Source organism: Colletotrichum graminicola (assembly GCF_000149035.1).
Source record: "Colletotrichum graminicola M1.001 genomic scaffold supercont1.43, whole genome shotgun sequence".
NCBI classification, from domain to species: domain Eukaryota; kingdom Fungi; phylum Ascomycota; class Sordariomycetes; order Glomerellales; family Glomerellaceae; genus Colletotrichum; species Colletotrichum graminicola.
In genome coordinates, this window is record NW_007361047.1 from 4,446 (window position 1) to 30,023 (window position 25,578).

The 25,578-nt window shown below is 39.3% G+C and overlaps 5 protein-coding genes across 5 annotated transcripts; 3 read left to right on the top strand and 2 right to left on the bottom strand.

Annotated features, from left to right (window-relative positions):
• Positions 1-1,052: 1,052 nt before the first annotated feature.
• Positions 1,053-2,076, top strand: GLRG_08854 (lipase; the record flags this gene model as incomplete). The annotated part of the gene is made up of 3 exons (XM_008099539.1): positions 1,053-1,152; positions 1,207-1,366; positions 1,425-2,076. The coding sequence occupies 3 exons, from the start codon at positions 1,053-1,055 to the stop codon at positions 2,074-2,076; spliced, it is 912 nt and encodes a 303-aa protein (XP_008097730.1).
• A 2,773-nt stretch (positions 2,077-4,849) lies between these two features.
• Positions 4,850-5,737, top strand: GLRG_08855 (uncharacterized protein; the record flags this gene model as incomplete). Its single annotated transcript, XM_008099540.1, has 1 exon — positions 4,850-5,737. One exon carries the CDS (start codon positions 4,850-4,852, stop codon positions 5,735-5,737), a length of 888 nt encoding a protein of 295 aa, XP_008097731.1.
• A 342-nt stretch (positions 5,738-6,079) lies between these two features.
• Positions 6,080-6,427, bottom strand: GLRG_08856 (uncharacterized protein; the record flags this gene model as incomplete). Its single annotated transcript, XM_008099541.1, has 1 exon — positions 6,080-6,427. The coding sequence occupies one exon, from the start codon at positions 6,425-6,427 to the stop codon at positions 6,080-6,082; it is 348 nt and encodes a 115-aa protein (XP_008097732.1).
• A 2,739-nt stretch (positions 6,428-9,166) lies between these two features.
• Positions 9,167-10,790, bottom strand: GLRG_08857 (uncharacterized protein; the record flags this gene model as incomplete). The annotated part of the gene is made up of 4 exons (XM_008099542.1): positions 9,167-10,266; positions 10,316-10,498; positions 10,592-10,659; positions 10,708-10,790. The coding sequence occupies 4 exons, from the start codon at positions 10,788-10,790 to the stop codon at positions 9,167-9,169; spliced, it is 1,434 nt and encodes a 477-aa protein (XP_008097733.1).
• Positions 10,791-11,576: 786 nt separating this feature from the next.
• On the top strand, positions 11,577-13,058 carry GLRG_08858 (hydantoinase/oxoprolinase; the record flags this gene model as incomplete). The annotated part of the gene is made up of 7 exons (XM_008099543.1): positions 11,577-11,618; positions 11,663-11,762; positions 11,814-11,882; positions 11,928-12,414; positions 12,461-12,578; positions 12,741-12,986; positions 13,047-13,058. 7 exons carry the CDS (start codon positions 11,577-11,579, stop codon positions 13,056-13,058), a joined length of 1,074 nt encoding a protein of 357 aa, XP_008097734.1.
• Between the last annotated feature and the right edge of the window lie 12,520 nt (positions 13,059-25,578).

The window sequence follows — 25,578 nt, forward strand, 5'->3', positions numbered from 1 at the left end:
TAAAGTACTATTATAAACCCCTTATTTAAGGCTGTTAATTAATACTACTACTATTAATATATTTAGTTACTATAGGTAGTACTTTAGAAAATAAGTAGCTAGCCATACTATATATTATACCTAAAAGTAATACTATTTGTAATGTAGGTGTGACCCCCGTGTTTTTGCTACAATCCCCCTTTTTCTGCCCCTCTGTGAGGAGGGAGGATTTAGCGCATGAGAATCCTGACTAAGCCCCCTGAGCAAGTTGTAAATTACTTTCTAGAAAAAACAACTACTTTACTCCTTAAGGACACAGACGCAAGGTCGCAGTAGGCTTCACAACAAGCATAGGGCTCGCCAATTGACCGGTTAGATCGTGTCATAGTAGCCAACTTCAACAAGGGACAAGGCTCGCGACTGATGGGCTTGGCTCACGTGGCGCCTATCTGTACAAACTAGGTAAGTGGTTCCCCACAGCCCAGACTCACGGCTAAGCCGTGTGCTAAGCTCTGACCATGCCGCACGGCCAAGCAAGACGACGAAAACTTCAGGGTTGATGGATTAATATCGATGCAAAGTCTGATGCAAGGCCCGTTGTTCCTCTTTTATGTTGAATATTGGAGTACCGTTCATTCCGTCACGCGCCTTGTTTGTTTTTGGCCACGCCCTTGCAGATGGAATTATCCGTTCCAGAGGCGCGGCGAGATGGCTCCAGGATATTGAATAAGCGGCTAGATAAAACAAGGTCTTGGGGGTCAGAGTCTTGTCCCAGCGAGCCCACCTCCAATCTAAAGGCTAGGCTGCTGCGGGACCCCAATCTCCCCCAGGAAAGCTCCGAGGCGACTAGAGTCAAAGTGGGATACCACTGCAGGTCCTGCAATCCGTCAAGGACCACGAGTCGGCGCCGGCCCACTGCACTCACTCCATGACTCCGTCCCCGCCTCTGCCCATGTATATACTATGTCGTGGCCACCGCGCCACGAAATTTGTACTGACTACTGCTCTGTTTCTTGTGCCTCACGACCGAGTCCTCGTGTTCCGGTCTTGACTTAGTCCACACGCCCGTTATCATGCTGGCCAAGCTGTCTCTTTTTGCTCTGCTGTCTGCCGCAGTCTTGGCGACTCCCCTTAGGGATGCTAGAGCCCCGGCAGCTGCCCTCGATGAGAGAGGTAAGAGCACCGTTCAGAGTCCTAGGAGCAACAGCTGACTTTGCATATCAATAGCCGTGGCCGTGACTGCGGGTGATCTGGCCAACTTTGAGTACTACGTCCAGGTGGTAGCAGCAACCTCTTGCAATAGTGAGCCCGGTGCCCCTATCACCTGTAGTGCAGACGCCTGTCCCGATCTCCAAGCCAACGACGCAAAGATCGTTACTACCTTCTCGTAAGTACCTTGTGTGTATTAGCTACTGATTCCTAGCCTAGAGCTAACACAGACTTAGTGGCTATACCACTGGCATAGAAGGCCTTGTTGCCTTAGACCCCGTGAGACAGTTAATTATCGTAGTCATCCTTGGCTCTATCAATGTCCGTAACTGGATCACCGATTTCGTTTTTGTCTTTGAGGACTGTGACTTGGTGGAAGACTGCAAAGCTCACGCTGGCTTCCTTACTGCCTGGAAAGAGGTCAAGGGGGAAATCTTGGATGCTGTCAACGCAACCAAGACTGCCAACCCTAGCTATACCGTCGTCGCGGTTGGCCACTCCCTTGGCGGCGCTGTTATTACTATTGCTGGCGCCTACCTCCGTCTTCACGGTTACCCCCTTGACATTTACACCTTTGGCTCCCCTCGCGTCGGCAATGAGGCCTTTGCTACCTTTGTTACCGCACAGTCTGGCGCCGAGTACCGCCTTACTCACGTTGATGATCCCATCCCCCGTCAGCCCCCTCTCCTATTTGGCTACCGCCACACAAGCCCTGAGTATTGGCTGTCTACCGGCAACGCCACGACAATTAACTACAGCCTCGACGAGATCAAGGTTTGCGAGGGCTTCAGTAACACCGATTGCAACGCCGGGACAACTGGACTCGACACCGAAGCTCACGTGTACTACCTCCGCGCAACCCGCGCTTGTAAACCTGACAAAGGCTGAGGAACTCGGAGCGCGCCTCGCGGCATGGGCCAAGCAAGACATCAAGTTTAGCAATACTATTTTGCGGGCTTATTAAACCGCAGCACGCGGTTCATCAATATATATAACACGGACTACTCTATAGAAGGCCTACCCATGACGGCATGACCGTCAAAACCGCAGCAGGCTTTCCCAGGCAAGGTGTCACAGTCCAGATAGGTCACGTGGGGGATGCACAGACAGGAATAAGAATATGGCGCTGGTGGCAAGTGCCCTATAGCGTCAGTGGTCTGTGCCCTGTGCCTTAGTAGCTAAGGCCCTATGCCTTAGTAGTTAGTAAGCCCTATAGCGCTAAAGGATCTACTAGAGGGTAAGGGAACTAGAAGCCCTAGTTATAGAAACTATTAGGTAATTTATAAATGAAATAAACCACTATATAATAGCCTAGTTATTATATAACAAAATGTCTATTACTTAGCTAATTTACTATTACCTAGTTAGGCTAATAGCTATACAATATACTAGCTATTTACTAACTAGAAGGTAGATAATAGGCTAATAATTCTCTAATAAAGGGCTAATAATTATCTAGAAATTACTAGAGAATTACCTTATTATTATTAAAGAATTATTATACAAGTTGGAAATTGTACCGCTTTTGAAACTCCTTTGGGTCTGGATTACATCTCTGAATTATAGCAGTCTCACTTCGTTGGACACGGATTTGTTCCAACCAACCATTAATCAACCACCTCAGCAACCACATACTATAGTAAGCAATGTTGTTGGCGCTAAGCAACCTGACACTAGGCTTGGATCCATGTGGCGGGGCCTCTGTTATGGACTTTTACTCTTTTCGAATCAAATCGTAGACCCATAGGCCAGGCTCAACTTGTTTAACCTATGGAATCACGGCTTTCGGGCCAGCTAAGCTATGTTCAGTTTGCAGCTGACCCGTTCTTTCGCCGCGGAAGTTCGGACGGTTTTTGGGTGGGCCTATGTCAGGTGAAGTAAAAACTCCATTGGCTAGAAATTGGGATTTGTTCTCGTCCGAGTGCATGTCTAACCTTGAGCTTTTTGCCAGCCCTGATCGGAACCTCATCAAAAGACCCTTGAACAAGACCCTGACAATGCGGCATGTTGGGATTATATTTCCACCTAACTACCCCTAAAAATCTCCACTCTACCTGACATACCTGCGGCACAGCAGAAAATTCAACAAGTCTATACAACCAACGCGTTCTACTATATAGAGCATAACAAGGTATATAAGTACTCTAAAGTTGCCGCCCCTCGCCTCCCCATCTTTACTATTGACCTCATCAGCCTCATTAGCCCTTTTTTAACCAACCCCCCTCCACTTTTTTGGAGAAAAACTTTCCTTTCAACCGTTCCTATTTTGAGAACATCGCAGTCGGCAAGGCTTGTACCATGTCTTCCACAGAAGAGGCCCATTTCAACGTCGTCTACTCGCCACTCGACACCACCAACCTCACAGTGCTCCCTCGGTCCGACGAGCAGTCTGAATACTTCTAGAACAAAGTCCAGTCTGCCGCTTTCGATTGCCCCAAAGCCCTGCTCCTAGTCTGGCCAATCTTTGGACCCCTCACCGATATAGCCGTCATCGATAGCACAGCTCCAGGCGAGGGGTTCAAGAACCAGCAACTATTTGTGCTTGAGAATTCAGACGGTTCTAAGACGTACCACGACATAGCCTCACTGCCTGCTACCTAGCCCCTCTTGTCCCACATTACAGTATCTCTTAGTCTCTTTGACGACTTCCTTGAGGCTAGCGATAGATGACAGAGCTGCATGACTTTAACTGGGAAGAGGTTAATAAGGCTAAGCTTGCAGGCGTCACTAGTTTTTACTGCCAGGACGAGGAGTGCAAGGATCAGCCATACTTAATTATGATTAAGGCTCCACAACTGCCTATTAAAGCACAAAAGAAGCCTTGTGTTACGCTTGGTGAGGCTGTGTGTGCTATTCATGAGTGGCTTTTTAGCTTACAGGAAGAGATCCTGATTGCTGAGACTACGATTTGGGAGGGTGACAGCTGGGGCTGCCACAAACCACTACTGCCAAGGGATACAAAGTTCTGGGTGTCTGGTCCCGGGGGGGCAGATGTTCTCCGTCAGGGCGGAGTTGGGTCTGGGGAACAGGTTCGATGGAACCCTGAGACGGGAGACGGATACCCCAATACGGAGGAGAGTGGAAGGAGCGTTTAAGGTTGGCACGGAAGAGGCGAGAGGATATACGCGCTGAGGTGACGGTGGCCATAAGCCTGGGATGATATGTCGAGTAGTTGTATGTGATTATACAGTGATATGTAATAAGTCTAGGTTCACCTATTCAAGGTGGCATATTGTGTGGTGAGCCCAGACTTATTACATATCACTGTACTTTGAAAGAAATCCTAGTAAGATAACAAGTCGGGGATGTTTAGCACTTCTACAACTAATTAGTAATGACACGCTAAAACACGACGTTACGACCCGTTAGGCATGCCAGAACAAAGGGAGGCGCAATACTCCGCAGCCACCTGGCACCATCTGCTCACTATGCATTGTCAGTTAGCAGTAGCTGACGCTATGTGAGCGATCAGAAAAAGAAGTCTACGTCAGGACGAATCAAAATGTTAGGAGGGTCGGCGTGTACAAAATAGGCCATTCCGCTGTAAATACGAAGCAAGGCTGCAGGCCAAGTCTGACCACATGCCAACACCACCGCTGCACCTGGAAAAGCATCGCAACTCCATCCCAACGTACCTAGAAGAGTGTTGGATCACACAATCATGACAACAAGAGCACTGGTGATAGGCGGCACAAGCGGCATTGGCTATGCCATGGCATGCCGCGTTGCAGCCTCCTCGCCATCCTCGTCCGTCGTCATAAGCGGCCGCACCCAGCCTGACAACATGCCCCACGCCAACATGGAGTTCCGGCCCATCGAAGCAACGTCGATGCGCGAGATCAAGGGCTTCACCGACAATTTCAAGCAGCAGCAGGTGCCTGCCGAAGAAAAGAACAAGCTAGACCTCCTCATCATGACACAGGGCGTCATGACCATGGCCGGCAGGACCGAGACGCCCGAGGGCATTGACCGCAAGATGGCGCTGCACTACTACGGCAAGCAGCTCCTGATCCGCGAGCTGATGCCCGCGCTCAAGGAGGACGCCAGGGTCGTTATCGTCTACGACAGCTGGACGGGGAACATGGACAAGGTCCGCTGGGACGACCTGGATCTCAAGACGCACTTCAGCCTCGGCGCGGCCGCCAACCACTGTCAGGTGATGAACGACGTCATGGTCCAGTGGTATGCCGCCCGGCAGCAGCAGCAGAAGCAGGCTGAGGCCGCCACCGGACGACATTTCGTACACGCGTGGCCCGGCGGCGTCAACACGGAGGGTCTCATGAGGGAGATGCCGTGGGTTTTGGGGGCTACTGCCAAGTTGCTTGCTCCGCTCATTACCGTCACGCCTGCGAAATGCGCAGAGTACCTGATGGATGGCGTCGACAAAGTCACGGCACCGCCGACGGTGAACAAGGAAGACGAGCGTTTTTGGCATTATATTGATAACAAGGGGAGGGTGCTCCCGAATAAGCCAGTTTGTACAGAGGAGCAGATGGGGAAGATTGCAGACCACACGTGGAAGCTTATTGATGCCGCCTTGGAGGCTTGAGATAGCACAGTTATTCGACCCGAAGTTAACTTTTCTGCTGTATTCTGTCTTCTTAGGTCGAATGAGGGGGGGCATCGGTCGGTGGTGTCCAATTTAGGTCCATTAAATAAGGCCTTTTACTAGGAAGCAGAAACCTGATTGTTCTGAACCAAAAACTTTATTCTTGTGGCCGAAATATGGGTAGGTTATGCCATCGCTTCTATGTCCAGCGAATCCTCCTCGCCTCTGACGCCCCGCCAACATTGGCTCTGCCGCACCATTTCTCCCTCCTCGCCACCCAGCATAGACCAATACTTTCTCACTTCTCACAAACCACACCTTGGCCTCCCAGATGCGGTTGTCCTAGAGCGTGCCGGTGAAGGCATCGCCAGTGGAGGCGTCGCGATCCTTTTTAATTACCCAAGCCAGCGCCGCCCCAGCACACGAGACAGGGGACGACGCCACAGAAGAACTCTTGCGGGCCGACCTTGTCCTCGCGGAGTATAGGGTTGTTCCGCAGCTGCCGGAAAGGCAAGGCGTCGATGTACGACGGGTGCTCGACGGTGATCTGCTCGAGGCTGGGTCACAGGTCCGGCTGGAGCGCCCTGAACGTCTTTTGCACCGCGTGGACGATCTTTCGTTTAGGGTCGTCATTGTGACCATGGAGAAATCCGGGGCAGCATTGTGGACTGGCCTGGACTCTGTCTCCATGGTGCCTGCCCCGTCGGGGGGGATTTCTGTTGTGTTGTTGCCGCGAGGGCCTCAAGACTTCCCAATCGCCCGCGGAGCTATTCACTTGCAAAAGATGAAGAATAAAATGAGTATTTTTCATTAAGAGTAAAGCTACTCTTCTAGACTCAGTCTGTTAGACCCTTTTCCCCAACATCTCACCGCTTTTCTTTTGCTGCTCGACACAGCAATAGCCTGAATGAATCGTGCTCACGGTATCTTCGTTGCGCCTGGATATCCTGCTGTCGTCCTTTTTCGGCATCGCATCGCAAAGGTTTGCGCTTCTGCTTCTAGCCGCTCTCTCTCCATGCCTCCTCTGCTATCATGTCCCGTGGCATATTCATTGTGTTTGTGTTTTGTCGCATGATTACGCTGTTTGGAGGGAGATGACAGACGAAAGTGGCAGCCGATGAGGTGCCGCAAGGACCCTGAACGCTGGGAGGGGTTGACCCGAAGCAAGCTGGCCCTTTCAGCACTGTCAGTATTCCGACCAGGGTACATACAGGGCACGCTAGGCCTTATCAAAGCCAATTGTGCTGAAATCATACCGCCCCTAGCATATGCGTGTGGCTCTCGCAGAGAACCTTGACACGCGTTTGGGTCACCCTCCCCAGCATCCGGCGATGTAGCACGCCATAGCTGCTTGAACGAAGAGACTACCTCGCCTAGGTCTATCTGAACTTGTTGTGTCTTTCTGTTGATGAAATGCTTGGCTAGCTGATTGCACTGTTGTAGACGGCAAGGAACGATCGCCCTTCTTCACCATTGCAGGGAACCGGGGTTGTACAACAAGTAAAGGCTTCAGTATCGTCAAAGATGGCAACCCCGGCCATGAACATCCCCCAAAGGAGGCCCATTTCCAACCCGTAGCCTTCTGGTGTCTTCCTGGCAATGGCTAGAATGCTTTCCCCAGCGACAGCAACTTCTGATCCTGGAAGTTGAATACCCATCGGGCTGATTATATGTTGGAGGTAGATGGTACATACGGACTTGCAGGATTGTAGACTCGAGAATGACTCTTGTTCTAGTAATTCCGATTCTTCCATTGGCTTCTCGCGGGGTAGGGTTCGCCAGTCATTATTTGATCTCGCAACTCCGGTGGTTGTGAATGCCACCGCCTGCCCAACTGTTGTCGAATAGCCATCGCTCTATCGTAGATGATGTGTGGATTCTGCTTGCCGAATCGGGTCATTGACGCTGCCGAAAGACTTGATAGGCATGCCACAGAGACCATTAATTCCTGAAAGGCCCCTACCATAATTGCTCCATTGTCGTAATATGGCCATTTTAATTGATTATGTGTGCTGTTTTTTGATTCAAGCCAGTAATTCCCTGCGATCAATGGAGCTCTGCCAGATGATAATGACCCCGATATGTCCAGGAGCGAGAAAAGCCGGGATAGAACGTCTGATGCACGTGGACCTCCTCGATGCATGATCAGATGCCCTGCCCCTTGGAGATGCTCTAACCAAAGACTTCTGTCTGAATGGGATATCTAGGTATGTACGTTTGTAAGTGAGATTAGATCATCACCCGGTGTTTACCTACCTCGTAGACGCACAGCATAAGGCATGCACCGAGCGTAGACTTTGAGCCTAGTTGGTTAGGGTCTGACAAGACAAGATTCAGTTCTCGAAGTGCGGCTGAATAATGCCTGACTGCAGAAATACCGTGTCGCGGCTCACCTCTGGCCATGCGGCCAGCAGCGAGGGCAATTATCGAGTGAAGCAAAGCTGGAGAAGAAGAATCGAGAGGGACAAGCACTTGCTGGAAGGGATTAGCCTCCCAATCGTTGGCATAAGCAAGGAACCGAGAGCAAACGGTAATGAAGTGATTGATGTAGGGAAAAGAAGCTCGATCCGCATTGGGAAACTCGATGAATTATGGCGATGTAAGTGGTCCGGAGAATGGGATCATGGCTGATCTATGACAGCTTTCTCGTGGTCGACGGACAACGCTTAAGGCACGCGGCGGCACCTCACTCCAGTTGCAACCAATTTTCAGTCTTTGACATGGCTTGCAAGTTGGCTTCTCTTCGTCGCATTTTACCTTGGCTTTCCTGCAAGTCAAACAGCCTATATTCCTATTAGTTTAGAGTTTCCTGTGGCAAAAGCATCGTGGCTAACCAGTCCTCGTTCTTGGAACGGGGGCTTTAATGCCTGATCCAGGTGCCATTTATGTCTTTTACGTCAAATACTTCTTATAATACCATCTCCGGCTGCACTGGCCGTGCAGATACGTTGGAACTAGCAGACGATGCTCTTTGCCGAAGGCCTTCCGTTAAATGCCAGGCGTCCCATATAAGGCCACGTTTTAGCTATTGAGTCATGTAACGTTTCTTGCTCTAGTGGCTTTCGACATGGGTATCAACTAGAAGCGTCTAAAAATGGCTATGGCGTTGTTCGAGCCTTGTGGCGTTGCTTATGGCTCGGGGCTGCTCGGCTCTATCGCTTCGCTAGAGCCGCCTTTGAACCTACCTTGACCATATCTTTACGGCGATTAGAAAGACCATCTATATAGGGACACCGTCCAATTCCATTGCTGGTTAAAACTTTTGCAAAGCTATAACTTATGCCAGTTTAGATAATGTATTTGAAGAAAGTTCATGTCGTAACGGTACTTGAGTGCTGTTGTAGCAGTTACAACTGTGGTTTCACTTTTGTCATCGCAGTTAACATTATTAAGGATCTAAATATTCCTCCTTTTCACCAGAGCTTCCCCCTAGATTGATTTGGCAACCTCTACTGCATTATCTAGCTTTCGCAAAGTGGTGGCTTCTCTGACAAGGTACTCGGCGCATTCCTTTCGACTCTTGATCTCGCTGATGAAGAAGATACCAATCGTAGGTACAAGAATCAGAGCAGCTACAAACGGGAAAGGGGTCCAGTCATTGTTGTTGACGTCGACAATGGCGCTGGAAACTATGGGCCCAATCCATGCAGAGCCCTTGGAAACAATGCCTAGCAAGCTGAAGAACATGTATTCCCTTCCACGAGGAACCAGTTCGGCCATGAAAGCCTGGCCGTATGAGAATTGCGCGCCCATGGTGAAACCGAACTGCGCGTTGAACAGCCAGAACTCCCAGATGTTGTGATAGCCAACCTTGGTGGTCCAGATTCCGATTATACCCCAGAGTACAACAAGAACACATCCAATATTAGCGGCCTGCAGCATGGTCTTGGTTCTGAGATTGGAGAGTTGCTGGACGTAGTACGGTCCGAAAACTCCAACAATGCAAGATCCTCCTTGAACCATGATAAGATATGTGTTCTGCGTTGCAGAGAAGGCGACCACTTGTGTCTGCGCAATGCCAACGAGAACGATAGTTGTGCCGATACCGTCGGCCAGCAAGAAGAATGCAATCAAATAGAAGAAAGTCTGCTTCAAAGTCCACACCTGCTTTGCTGCGAACCAGGTTTGCTTGAAGGCAAAGGTCAAGTAGTTTTCTCCTGGAGGTAGGGGTGGCCCAGGTCGTTTCTTTTCCCACAGAAACCACGGGATAGCGAGGAGGATCCAGAGTCCAGTGCACACGGCCACAGACACTGAATAGCCCCAGTTGTTTTGAGCCACGGAGTCGTTTGCTCCAATACCTGCAAGTGCGGCAAGTGACAGTGCGCCGCAGGCTGTGAAGCCGAAATTATTCCAGCCGTCACTCATGTTCATGACTTTTGTTCGTGCCATTGAACATCGGTGCTGGTATTCCTCTTCGCTGATGGTCCTGTTCAGGAACTCCTCGTGCGCTTTATGGACTTCGGGTAGATCATGGGCGACTTTGGGAAAGATGGCGTTGAAGAAGACGTAGGAAGCCCAAAAAGTGATTGCTAAAACATGGTTCACTTGAGAAAGAGATGGAGACGTCGGAGGGCTTACCACTCAAGATGTATAGAGCCATGGCGGTTCTCCATTGATCAGCTTCCTTGACCCCGAGAAATGCGAATTCAATGGCCCAGCATATAACCGAAAAGATGCGCACAACCCATGGATTCCAATCGCCATAGTCGGCTAAGCTTCCTACTCCAATGAACACAAAGGCTTGGGACAGAAAGGTGAGACCTGAACCGATTAAGACGACGGAGGTTTACGGTTTTGTTCCTCCATCCCAGAAGATGTGACATGGTGCGGTCGGGTCTACGTCGCACGAGGAACTGCCCAACGGCAACACGTTGGGGTTGAAACCGGCCTGGTAGATGAGGTTCTGGAACAAGAGATTCGAACTAGAACGTCAGCATGTTGTCGAGGAGCCGGAGTCTGTCATGGCTAACTATTGAAAAGATCCTATGCCGTTATTACCCGCGTAGTAGGTGTAGTAAGAGTACAGTTCCTTCTTGGTGACAGTTGGGCCCATCTTGTGGTCATCGTAGTGATTCAGGTCAGGAACTTCTACCGGCGACTCGGCACCCTGATCTGACGCAGCGATGGAAGTGAATGCTAGCTTGGCAGGGTTAAGATGGTGGACCCTTGATCACGATAAGCCGAGAACCCATTTCGTGGGTGGCGTATCCGTACCTGTCAACAATCTCAAATAGTGAGGCGGTCACCCCGATAAGAAACTCGACAAGTAAGCCAGTGATCAGGAGGTAAGCCACGTTTTACCAAAACCGATCTCAACCGCTATCTAGCCGATAGACTAACGGGACTCACCCTGGTTGGAAATCTCTCCACCTAGAGCGTCGGACCTGAAGTGCAGATCTTTGCATTTTCAACCAATCAGACATATGCCCATTCCTATCTAGCCGAGGAACAAATCAGTGAGAACTCTAGCTAGAACCGGCATCGTCTCACACGCCAGGCCAAGGCCAGCTTATGCGCACGTGTCCGGGTACAAAAATAATTTCTCGCAGTAATCAATTATCGTTCGGTTAACGAGATTTTCGCGCTTCTTGGCCAAATACCGGCGACCTGCTATCGAAGATAGACAATGCCAGCTAAAATCCCTTCAAATGTCATCGGCATTGATGTCGGTGGAACAAACACAGACGTAAGAGAGCCTACTTCATGGAAATCACCGCTAACTTAATAGGCCGTCATCCTTCGCAACGACCAGGTCGTTGCCTGGTATAAGACTCCTACAACCTCCGACATTCAAGCGGGCGTAGAGCACGCTATTCGGGAGGTTATCCGAAGGGGAGAAATGGCACCGAGTCAAGTTTCATCGGTCAAGATTGGGACAACAGTAGGTAAGGGAACGCGGATTCTCGATTAAGCTTACAAATGTAGCAATTTGTCAATGCAGTTCTCGAGCAGAACAAAAGTAAACTCGACAAGGTCGCTGTGATTCGACTATGTGGACCGTATTCTCGGCGGTCTCCTCCATTCGGTATGTGCATTAATCAAGTTACTTATCAGCAGTTGCTAACAGCCGCATTAGTTGGCTTCCCAGTCGGTCTCTGTGACCTGATGGAAGGCCATTATGGCTACGTAGATGGTGGCTATCAAGGTAAATATCAGCCCATTCAGAGCGGCCGGCAACTGATTGGATTAGTTGATGGCAGAGTCGTACGCACGCTACGACATGAGCAACTCAAAGAGCAAGCAGCAATTATCAAGTCCCAGTCGATCAAGAGTTTGGTTGTGGTTGGTGTATACTCTCCGTCAAATCCTGAGCAGGAGTTAGAAGCTGCCTCTGTTTTGGTTTCGGAACTTGGTGCTGGATATGATGTCTCCTGCTCTCACAAGGTCGGCAGGCTAGGATTTCTTGAACGAGAGAATGCAAGCATTCTCAACGCTAGTCTTCGACGTTTTGCTCGCCATGTCATCGCGGGTTTCAAGATTGCTGCTCAGAAATTGGGCAAATGCAGCCTACACATCACCCTCAATGATGGCACTTTGAGCAAGGCCTCAGAAGCTGCTGAGCACCCAGTACGATGCTTCTCATCTGGTCCTACAAATAGTGCAAGAGGAGCTGCACTACTGGCGGGATCTCTTTCCCATACAGACGATAGAGAAACCCTGGTGATAGATATTGGAGGGTGAGTCACTAATCCTAAATTTGAGATGGTCTGTTGACATAAATAGGACCACAACCGATATTTGCGGCTTGTTAAAAACCGGGTTTCCCAGGCAATCTCCTGCTTTCGTCAATATTGCGGGTGTCAGGACAAACTTGACGATACCTGATGTACACAGCATTGCTGTTGGTGGCGGGTCGCTGTTAGAACGGATTCCGAACAAACTCGAGTCGGCCCAGATTCGGTAGGCTCACGCCTGACATCGGAGGGAGTTTATTTTGGAGGGGAGACTCTTACTGTTGGTGGCCACAACGTAAACTGCGCTCTCCAGCTAACAGGGCACATAGGCAACAGATTTGATCTTATCCAACGATCGGACAGATAGACTTGTACAGTCACATGCCAAGGCCTCTGGGCTTGCAGAGATTAACAGGGCTGTCGAGGAAGCTATCGATCTTGTCAAGACAAAGCCGGGCGATGTGCGAGCAATTCTTGTTGGTGGTGGGAGCATCATCATTAGCGATGAGATTGCGGGAGTCGGAGAGCTCATTCGCCCAGAATATCTCGAAGTGGCCAATGCTGTTGGCGCCGCGGTAGGTTGCTCATAGCCATGATCATCTTGAGATGCTGACGGGACAGATCGGGAAAATAAGTGGCTCGGTTGATATGGTCGTTGTACCAACAGAGAACTCCACGATGGACGCGCAAATTGAGGAAGCCAAAGCTGTTGCAGCGGACCGCTGCATTGCTGCGGGAGGAAACGAGGACACACTAGAAGTCGTGGAGATTGAGACGATCCCGATTTCATATGTCACCAATGGAGCTACAAGACTGATTGTCCGGGTCGTAGCAGACCTCTCAGATGTCCATGAAGATTTTGGAGAGGATGACTTAACGATTAATACAAGTGCTAGTTCTGATTGTTGTTGTTGTTGTTGTTGTTGTATTTAACGCCGGACTGTCCCTATTTAGGGCAAAGGGCGCCTAGGCAGGTCTACTTCTAGTGTATAAATATACTCTGTTATATCCTCCTAGGAATCAGTGCTTGCTTGCTTGTTGCTGTTAAGTGCCTGTGGCTCTTTAGTGTCCTAGCTCTGCCTTAGTCTCCCCCTTACTGCTTCTGTCGTTATAGTTAGGGGGCGTCTGTATACCTCTATATATAGTGCTACTTATATATCCTTATCTCTATTAGGTATCCCTAAGTGTTAATTTAGGGTATATATACTACCTTTATAGTATAAGCAGATTATCTTTTAGTAAGCTTCTAGGTATTATATAGTATATTAAAAAAGAGGGGAGAAAAAAAAAAAAAAAAGAAGGTAGTAGAAAAAAGAAAGTAAAAGAAGGGAGGGTTATAGTATAGTAAATATATATTTATAGGTAGATAAGGGCACCTCCTTTATATCCTCTATAGGTCCTATAGTTCTTATAGTTCTATACTTAGGTAATATTATTATAGCTATTATAGCTATATTAATATCTACCTTAGTAGAAAGTATAAGATTAAGATATTTTATAGCCATTTATAGAGCTAGTCTATTATAGTAGTAGTTTACTTAATAAAGGCTTATAGTAGTAGCTCTAGCTACTATACGTCTAAGGAACTACTTTTATAATAGTAGTACTAGTTAATATAATAAGTATATATTAGGCCTTTAGGTAGATCTTCTTAAAGAACTTATTCTCCTTTAGATAGCTAATAAACTACTTTACTTCTATTATTATTATCTTTATAAACTACTCCTCCCTATTTATTTATAGTAGTTAAGCTTTTTTTTTTACCTTCTTATACTATATTAGGTGTACTAAAGTCTTTTATTTACTATAGCTACACTTTATACTAGTGTTTTTATGTCTAAATCTCTTATAGTATTCTATAAAGTTACTATACCTTAATCTTACTATAATTAGCTAGTATAGGTGTTCTTTTAGGAGCGTTATAAGCTCCTCTATTAGGCGTAGGCTAGCCTGTAGCCCTAGGGGTCTATATCTGTCTAGGTAGTTCTCTAACTACTACTCCCTAAAGGCTTATTAGCGTTTCTCCCCTAGCTAGAGCCTAACGTAGCTATAAGTTAAAGGTCTTAAGTTAAGGTCTACTTATTAAATGTAGCGGAATTATATATAAATTAACTAGCGAATACACAGTTGCCCTATAGCAAATTGTTAGGGAATAGGTAGTAAATTAGCCTTACTTTTAGGGTAAGTCTACTAATAATATCGCTAGGATTAGCTAGGGATTTTCCTAACTAAGAAATAGGGGGTTTTCCCTATTTCTATAGTAATTTACTATAAATATATAACATATAACATAATTAATTAAGTAACTATTATAATCCCTACTATTTAATAATTAATAGTCTAATATATATGTCTATAATAACTAATATGCCTATTTACTAATTAAATACTATTATAATAATTAATAAGAACTATAATAATAAGGTAACTATCTTATAATTATGTAGTAATTAGTTTATATAGCTTAACGCTATCTAAGTAAAAGTAAAGCGTTATAATCTCTAGGAGTATATTAACCTAGAGGTTATAGTAGTAGACTAATTAATCCTTAAGATATATCTAAAGAAACTAATAAAGCTGCTTATAACGTAATATCTATACGCCTTAACTAAGGATAAGCTTACTGCTTACTAAGAGGTTACTATAGCTATAGTAATTACTAGGATATCTTAGTAAGTAACTATATAGCTATATATAGTAAGAAGTAAGGCTATTATAACTATACCTAATAGGCTTATATATAAAACTAAATATATAATAACGCTAGATAATCTTAACCTATATAATCTTATATACTTAAATAGTAAGATAAGCTACTATTATAAGGAAGTATATAAGTATACTACTTAGTAAAAAGACGTTAAAGATATAGCTAATATAGTTAAATTTACTATATCTATAGATCTTTAAGAAAGATATTATAAATCTAATAAATTACTAGCTAAATAGCTTAATAAGCTTAGCGTAGTAGTAAAAATAACTAAAAAAAAGCATATAAAGTACGCCTATAATAAATATAGTAAAGTGTTAGTAAAAGCCTAGTAAAAGGCCTTAACTACTAAAAAAGATCTTACTATATAGCTTAATAAATAGAACGCAGCCTATAGTAAATTAGTATAAGTTAATTTACCTAACTACTAATAGCTATTAATCTAGTTTAATAACCTTACTACTACTTTATAAAATAGTTTACTTAGCTCCTAGCTAGATTTATATATAGTAATAAGTAAAATAATAAGTAATTAAAATAATCTTAACTAGTAGTCTTTTTATAAGATAGCACTAAAGAGAGTTAAAGCCCTTACTAATAACTTACTATATTATAGCTAAGTAGGCTATAGCGTATTTAGCCTAACTAAAGGTAATAATAATAATAGCCTAATATATACTAAAGGCGTAGTAAAGAATAGTAAATTTAATAACAAGAGGTATTACTACTAATAAAGTGTAAGTAAAAAGGTAAAGTGCTCTATATACTTTAGTGCCTATTTATTATAACTTTACTACTTTATAAATAAGTTATAAAGGCCTAATAATTAGTAAGTAAATATATAACGTTAGTAATAGATTAATAAGTATATTATAAGTAATCCTAACCTTACTAAATAAGTATAGAGAATTAAGGCTAAGTTATATTAACTATATAGTAGATACTATATAAAGGTGGCCTTTTATACTACTTTATAAGGCTATAAGCTAGGTAATTTAGCCTTACTTAATTTAGGCACTACTAACTATATATTTAACTATATATTATAGTTTATTATATTAGTAGTAGCCCTAATTAGTAACTATATTTAGGCTAGCACTACCTAAGTTATAATTAAAGGATATAGTACTATAAAGATTACTTTAAAAGGCGCTAATAGCTTACTAATAAAGCTCTATATATATAACGTAATATATTATAGCGTATTTACTATATTACTTATTTCCTTTATAAGGCTACACTAGTAAGGTATATAGTAAGATATAAGCTTAGGTAATAATTACCTAAGGCATATAGATTACAGCCTTATAGGCTATATTAAGGAATAAGCTAACTAATAAGTGCTTAAATATTATAAGTAATATAGCTTTAGTAAAGAAAGTAAAGGCGCTTTTACTATATACTCTACTAATAATTTACTACTAACCTTATAAGTAAGAAATAAATATATAACGTTAACATAGAGATAACTACTTTATAGTAATATAATAATATAGTATAAGCGTCTTAGCTACCTAGGTACTAAGGCTTTATAAAGGATTATAAATACTACTTATAGAGTATATCTAACCTAAGTTAATACTATAATAATACAAGACTATAATTTATATAGTCTTAGTAAAATAAGGCAGTAGATTTACTACTAGCCTTATAAATCTATTATAAATATAGCGCTAGGTAATTACCTAGCGCTAGACTTTTATAATCTTAAATAAGGCTATATAGGATACTGCTTAGTAATAATAATCTTAGATTAGGTAATAGGCCTTATATAGGATTTCTACTTATATAGCTACTACTAAGATACTATTAACTTAATAATAAGGGGCTTCTTTATAATACTAAAAACTAAATATTTAATTACACTAAAAGTTATTAAGACTAAATAAGAAATCCTACGCCTTAAGTAACTTATAGATACGCTCTTTAATTATAGAATCTTTATTAAGCTATTAGTAGTAAATACTTAGGCTTAAAATAGTAGCACTAAGTAAATTACTATAATTATTAAACTTAAGGTGTAATATATATAGATTAATATAAAATTACCTAAAGTCCTATAGCCTAAAATTATAACTATAGCTATATACCTTTATAATTAAACGCTATTAGTAGCTAGGGGGTAGAAATCCTTATATTAATTATTTTACTTATATTTTATACTTAATAAGTATACTAAGCTTTTACTAATAGTAAAGCTAGATCTTTTATATCTATAAGCCTATAGCTACTAAGCGTACATACTAACAGTAGACGTATAACTATTATAAAACTACTAGTAAAAGCTTACTGCCTGTATGTAAATTAAATTCCTTATTAGATATATATCTAGTAATTTATATTACGTCTAGTATTTAGTGTAAAATAAGGTCTTTACTATATATAACATAATATTTAATAAGAAATAAATCTTTAATAGATTAATAAATAGATTACTTAATAAGCTTTATAAAGCTAATCTTATAGTAATTTAATAATAAACTAATAAGCTAATTATAGCTAGTAATTAATCCTTATTATATAAAGAAGCTAATAAAGAAATAGATAAAGTAATAGAACATACTAATATTACTTTACTAGGCGCTTTATAATTAGGTAACGCACTAGAATATCTATATAAGTAGGTAAAATTTACACTTCTTCTTACTCTACTACTATTACTACTAAGCGCCTTTTTTATAGCTTTTATAAATATTAATATAAGGGGTAGTAAAATAAGAACTAATAGTTCTAAATTAATTAATCTAATAGCTAATAGCTAAATACTTACTAATAGTAAAATAATTAATAGGTAAATACCTAAATTAGTAGCTAATAGCTTATTAATTAATTTATTAATAGCCTATAGCCTATAAGCTAGTAACTTACTTAAGGTAATTAAAGCTAATAATAGTTTAAATAATTTATTAATAGCTAATAGCCTATAAGCTAGTAACTTACTAAGAACTAATAGTTCTAAAATAATAAGGATAGTAATCCCCTATACCTTATTTTATCCCTACGTAATTAATTTATAAGACGTTACTAAGTATAAAAAGGTGTTAAATTCCTAAGTAACTATAGCTAGCTTATTAAGTAATCTCTAGCTAGTAGTAACCTTATTTAAAGGTATTATAAAAGGGTATTATCCTGCTATATATATAGGTAGTTAGATTACGCTAAGGACTTTATTTAAAGCTACTTTCCTTATAAGGCTTACTTTATAGTAAAAAATTATAGACTATACGTAAAGTAGCTTATAGGTAATAACGTAGTCTAGTATATTATAAAGTTAACTAATAAGTAAAGACTACTACCTTTAGCTAAAGCGTGCCTAAGGCTACTTAATTAACTATATAACGCCTAATAAGTATAATAATTATAAAGATATTACTAGTAAATTACTAGTATATAATAAAGGCGTTACTAGACCTTATAGGCTAATAAGTATATATTAGAAGTTACTACACCTTCTACTAATCTATAAATAGTTAAAAGGCTACCTATATAAAAAGTAATTTAAAGACGCTAAAATAGCGTATCTATATAGGTATAAAATATTAAAATCTTAAGTAATAGTACTATAAGTAGTAGCTAAAAGGTATTAAATCCTTAGCTGCTATTAGGTATATACCTATAAGCTTAATAAATATAGTTAATTAACTAAATTTAAAGTAAGACTTATAGTCTATAGTAACTAATAAGTAAAAGATCTATAAGATACCTATATAGCTATATTAGTAAGTATATTATTTAAAATACTTATAGTAATAGCTACTTACTTTAATCTAGAATTACTTTAATATAATATAGTAAATACGTTTATTTACGTTACTATTAATAAGGTAGTATTTATAGAGATACCTCTAGGCTACTAAATCTCTAGCTAGATCCTCTAGCTACTAAAAGCACTTTATAGGCTTTAGTAATTACTACTGCTATAGTAAAAGCACTTTAAAGAAGGACTTACTATATAAGGCTTTTACTAAGTACCTAGTAAGAATTACTATTAGAAGAAGGATTATATTATATTCTTCTTTTATATTAATAACTATATATTAGCCTATTACTATATAAATAAAGCGTAAGTAAGTAATAAGATAGTAGCTTTTTAGTAATAATACTACCTTAAAGGTAGAGGCCTATTATAATAGTTCTTTAGCCTTAAGGTAATTTATAACTAAAGTAACTATTATCTCTAGCTCTTATAAGCAGTATATTATAATAAAGTAACTAAACTACTACTAATAAATAAGAAATATAATAAATTATTACTTATAGTAAGAGCTAAGCTACTACCTAGTAAATATATAGCCTTATTATAAGAGGTTAACTAATATTAAAAGAAAGTAGAAATAATCCTTTATATAGTAGTAATAACTTAGCTAGACGTTACCTTTATAGCTAGCTAGCTTACCTACTTTAACTATAATCTAATTCTAGATTACTAAAAGGTAGTAAATTAAGTGCTTAGGTATCTCTATTAAACGCAGCACTTTTACCTTAAATATAAAGTAACACTAGGTAGTAAAGATAATATATTAGAGGTTACTTTAGACGCCTTACTTAATAATAACTTACTAGACTATTATAACTTATAAGTATATACGCTAAAGCTATTTAAAGGGCTTATCTCCTAGTAAGTAAATAAATAAGATATAGTAATAATATTAACTACTAAAGCTAAATTACTAGCCTTATTATTTACTATAAAGGAGGTACTTTTTACTAGTAGATTAATTACTACACTAGGTATTTAACTATTAATATAAATAGGAACTAAATTATTACTTAATAAGTAGGTAGCTACTAAATAGCTACTAACTATTTATATAAGCTATAATAATACCTAGACTATTAGGCTTATTACTAAGGAGCTTATCTAACTATAAATAAGGCTATAGTATATAGATATTTATAACTACTAGCTATAACAAGAAGTAGTAGCAGATTAGATTACTATTAAATATAAGAAGTCTACTAAATTAATAGCTAATAAATTAATAAAGGCGCTTAGCGCGCTATTACTTACTATATTTATAGCTTAATTAAATATAAGTAACTAACACGTGCGCCTTAAAGTAAATTAATAGTAAGAATTAGCTAATAATAAAGTAAAGCTTTACTACTAGATAGAGAAGGAAAACATATAAGATATTAAAAGATAATTAATAAATAAATAGGCTATATATAGAGGATATTTAGCGTAGGCTCTATAGTAATTAACTGCGTTACTAGCGCTAAGGGGGTGTGTTAAATATAGCAGAATTATATATAAATTAACTAGTAAATATATAGTTACCTTATAGCAAATTATTAGGGAATAGGTAGTAAATTAGCCCTACTTTTAGGGTAAGTCTACTAATAATATTACTAGGATTAGCTAGGGATTTTCCTAACTAAGAAATAGGGGGTTTTCTTTATTTCTATAGTAATTTACTATAGATATATAACACATAACATAATTAATTAAGTAACTATTATAATCTCTACTATTTAACACTACTAGTCTTATTATTATGCCCTCCTTTACTAACTTATTAGCTAGTTTGTTCTTAGGGATCTCTATATACCTAGGGACCTAGTAAGTATATACTACCTCCCTATAGTTATTAGTAGTGTATATAAAGTTAATAAAGGCCTCTTAAGATAACTTTATTAGTGCCTTATTAAGTCTCCTAATTATAGCTAAGTTATCTAAGCAGACTATAATACTATTTATACCCTAGTTATGTTATAGCGCTACGTAAAGTCCTATATATACTCTCTTAATTTCTATATTAAACACCTCCCCCCTTAGTAGGTGTTAGTAACCCTAGTGTACTAGCTTTATCTCTCTAAAGACAGTATAGCTATATCTTATCTCTTCTTATAACGTCTATAAGCTATTAAAGTAAATAGTTATATATAAGCTTAAGAGGGTGCTTATCTATCTCTTATATACCTTTATAGCTACCTCTTTAGTCTGCCCTATAGCCTAATATATTAATAGACTCTAGTACCTCTAGAACTATAGCTTAGGGCGTAGGAATACTAGGATTAACTTAGCTACGTTAATAAGGATAGTAAGGTAGGTAGCTCCCTCTCCCTTTATCTTCCTGTCTAGGTGCTATATAAGGCGTATAACTAGTAGGTAGTCCTTATTAAGTATGCCTAGTTATAAGGCGTGTTATTATCTAGCTACGTCTAGTAGTTACTTTATTAGTAAAGTGCTAGATTTAAAAAGTAGGATTAGCACTAAGGTAGTACGTTATACTAGCAGGCACCTTTATATAGCTATGTTAATAGAGGTCTATATTTTTATAATATTATCTATAAGTCTGTTATAGACTAGTGTAGGCCTACTACTTATCTGTTTCTTACCCTACCTATAGTGTCTAGAGTACTAGACTTTAGAGGTATATAGCGCTTATAGGATAATAATAGTATATATTACTTTTTATATATAATATAGGGGCGCCCCTTAGTACACCTAGTTTAGCCCTCTAATATGTCTTACTATAGCCTTAGTAGTAGCTACCCTCTTCTTAATATATACTTTATATATTAACTTATAGTTAAACTATAGCCCTAGCTACCTTATAGTAGTAGCTAGGTATACTATAGTGTCTTTATATTAGATTATAAGTTATTTTATTATCTAGTGCCTAAAGAAGTGTATAACCTCTATTTTCTTATAGTTAAATATTATACTATTATCTTAACCTTAGGCTATAGTTTTATTAAGGATTACCTAGGCCTTATCCCTACTTTCCTCCTTAGTACTACTAGTGTAAAGTATTATATAGTTATCTATATACTTAAACCTTACTATTATAGGTCTAAACTTATAAAGAAGTTTAATATAGTATAGATATAGTACTAGGGATACTAGTAATCCTTAGGGTAGCTTATAGTAAAGTAGTAGTATTAAGGATATATAGTCCTTAAAGCGCACTTTTACCCTCCTCTAGGTAGTAAAAGAGTATGCCTACCTAATAACGTTATCTAGCTACCTCTATTCTTATAATACCTTAGCTAGCCTTCTGCTATTTACTATATTAAAGGCTCCTTATATATTTATTATAATTAAAGTATAGCTCCTTTTATTATCTAGTGCTGCCTTTATGTTATATACTAGTATAGCTATAATATCTATAGCTAACTACTTTAGTAGTGCTCTTATAACTTATAGGTATAAGATGCCTATACTAACGTATTTCTTAGCTAGCCTTTTTATAATAAGTTACTTTAGCCTCTTCCTTATTATTAATAGTAGGGAGATTAGCCTCTAGCCCTTTATAGTGCTCTAGTTATAGTTAGGTTTTAGAATTATAACTATCTTAGTGTCCCTAAAGGGGAGAGGGTAGTGCCCCTCCCTTAGGTATACTTTAAATAGCTTTCTTATATACTTCTTAATTAGGTGCTAGACTACCTATAGGAGGTATACTATAATACTATCTACACTAGGCGTTATATTACCTACCCTTAAGAGGGCTAATTTAGCTTCTTTTAGAGGAATCTTATTATCTTAGTTAATATGCCTTCTAGGGACTATTAGCGTATAGGGGTCTATGTCTATGTTTACGTTAAACCTTTCTAAAAGTTATTAGTAAAGTGTTATAGCTTTCTTAGTAGGTATAGTAACTATATTCTTACTGTCCTATAGAGGGGGTAATCTAAACTAAGTAGTAGGTTATTACTAGCTTATTACCTTATAGAGCTATTAGTCTATTTTTATATTATTAATTTAGTCTACTTAGTATTACGCTTTTACCTAGCGTACTACCTTCTTAAGCTTCCTTATAGCTAGTAAGATCCCTTCTAGTGTGTTATTTCTTTTTATAGCTTAGTAGGTCTGCTAGGCGCTCTAGTACTCCTTAGTCTACTATGCTACTAACTTGCCCTTAACCTGTTTAGTGCTAGCTATAGCTACTACGCTTTATAGAAGGTTAACTAAGGCTGCTACTGCCTAGTCTAGGTCTGTTATATTCTCTTAGTAGTCTAGTAAGACCTATTATAGGCGCTTAACCTTATTAATAAATACCTTTAGTTCTTTTTTTATTATAATATAAACTTTATTACTACTCTTTAGGATTAGTCTAGTAGTTATTAGTATTACTATAACTAGGGTAAAGTAGTCTAAGCCTATATATAGATAGTCTATAATATTTATTATTACTAATAGTATATTTATAAGGGAAAAGTTAAGTATATTACCTTTATTATATATTAGTAAGCCTAGAGGGCTAATAAGTAATAGTTATTAGCTGTCTGCCTAGTCTGCTAGCTAGGTAGCGCTATAGTTTAGGGTAGTGCCTAGTTACTATATAAGGTGCCTTATATTAAAGTCTCCTACTATAAGGGTGTTAGGTAGAGGTGCTTAGGCTGCTAGCGCCTAGATTACTTCTAGTGTCTGTAGCTCCCTATATATATTTATAAGGTGCTTACTTATAAGTGTTACCCCTAAGATATCTCTAGATAGTCTAGGGGTAATATTAAAAGTTATAGTATTAGTATATATTTTTTAGATATAAGTAAGTACCTATAGCCTTAATTTAGTATTTATTTAGTTCCTAACTAGTAAAAAAAGAGTATAATTTAGGGTAGTCTTAGTAATAGACCTATTATTACTAAAGTACTATAGCTCTTAAATTATAATAACGTTAAAGTGTCTTTAGTCTATAAAGGTAAAGGTAATATCTTATATTAGCCTTAACCTTTATATATCAGTATAGAATATCCTTAGTAATCTTAGTATATAGGTAATAAGGAGAGGGATATACCTAATTTAATAAGAGGTAAGGTGGTTCCCCTTTTAGAGATATCTTCTATAACTATATCTATATAGTTAAAGGCGCTAATTTTATGTCTATATCTATAAATTAACTCTTACTAAAGCTAGACTTCTAGTCCTAGACTCTTATTATATCTAGTAGTGTTATTTATTAGGCTTACACTATGTTATTCTTACTTTTATAATAGTGCTTTCTCCCCTACTATTTTATAGAGCTATTCTCCTTACTATTAGATAATTTATTATTATATCTTTATTAGTTATTTAATCTCCTGCCCTTTACGCTTTAGTGTAAGTAGGTAGTTCTTATAGTTACTCTTAAAGGGCCCTTTATAATTTACATACTATAAAGGCTTCTTATAGATCCTATTACTATACTTAACCTTTAGGTCTCTATAGGTCTTATAGAGTTATTACTATATATATAGTTAGGTTCTATACTAGTTAAAGTATATAGTGTATTAGATTAGCCTAAATCTCTCCCTTAGCTACTATACTAATAGGCTATTAAATAGTCTAAATAGCCTTATGTTATCTCTAAGCGTAGTAATTTATATCTATAGAGGCTAGTCCTTAGTAGCCTTAGTTATATAGAGCCTAGCTAGTGCTTAGCTAGTTACTACCTATATCTTTATTTAGACTATATCCTTTATAATTACTACTATATTACCCTTATAGTTATATGTTATTATTAGGACCTCTTTAATCCTATAGAACGTCTAAGCCTAAGAACTATTAATAGAAGTTATACTAAGCTATTTAAATAGCTTAAAGTAGCTATTAAATATAGCCTATCTTACTTTATAACTATTTATAGTAATTATAAAACTAGTTAGAATCTTAGTTATATTTTTAATCTCTAAAGCTTAAATCTTATAGATTTTAGTAATATCTCTATAAATAATAAAAGTTAGAACTTTATTAACTAGTATTTATATAAAAATATAATTATTAATATAGTAGCTCTATAATTATCCTTATATATTTCCTAAGTAAGCTATAGGTCCCTAACTATAAGGTCCCTCCTAGACCTCTAGAGTCTAGCTCTATTATTAGGGCTAGGCCTAGGTGTATTAGGGTAGCCTGTTTCCCTAAGCTAACTATAGTAGTTATTCTAGGTAAGCTAGCTCTCCCTATAGGACTAGGGAGGGCTAAGGTCTAGCTAGTTAAATATCTCCTTTAAGGGTACTAACTAGTAGACAGGCGTAGTAGTCTATAGCCTAGTAGTGTTATCATTTTAATCTTATTTATTATAGTGTCTCCTAGAGGTTATTAATAAGGGTGTTAGTAATATATTTAAAACTGTTATTAAGTGCTATAATCTTACTTAACTTCTCTTCTAGTCTCTAAGTTATGTCCTTATCTAGTCTGTACTATAAGGCGTCTAGCCTTAACTTTACCTTAAGCGTCTATAAGAGCCTTAAGTAGTCCTTTAGCTTCTTTATTACTACGTTATCTAGGCTAGAGGTTATTAACCTCTTTTATTTTAATAGTAAACCTTTACTAATAATAGAGCTTACTATTATAAAGATAGCTGCTACTAGTGGCCGGACGCCTGGCTGTGGTGTTACTAGGGGCGGCAGAGCCGGCCTATTAGGGGCTGGCATGGTGGGAAGAGAAAATTTTTCATAAGTAATGTGGGTGTTAAGGAAATAGGTGTAGTGCACGCTTAGAGACTAACAGTTCTAAAACGTAACAGGTG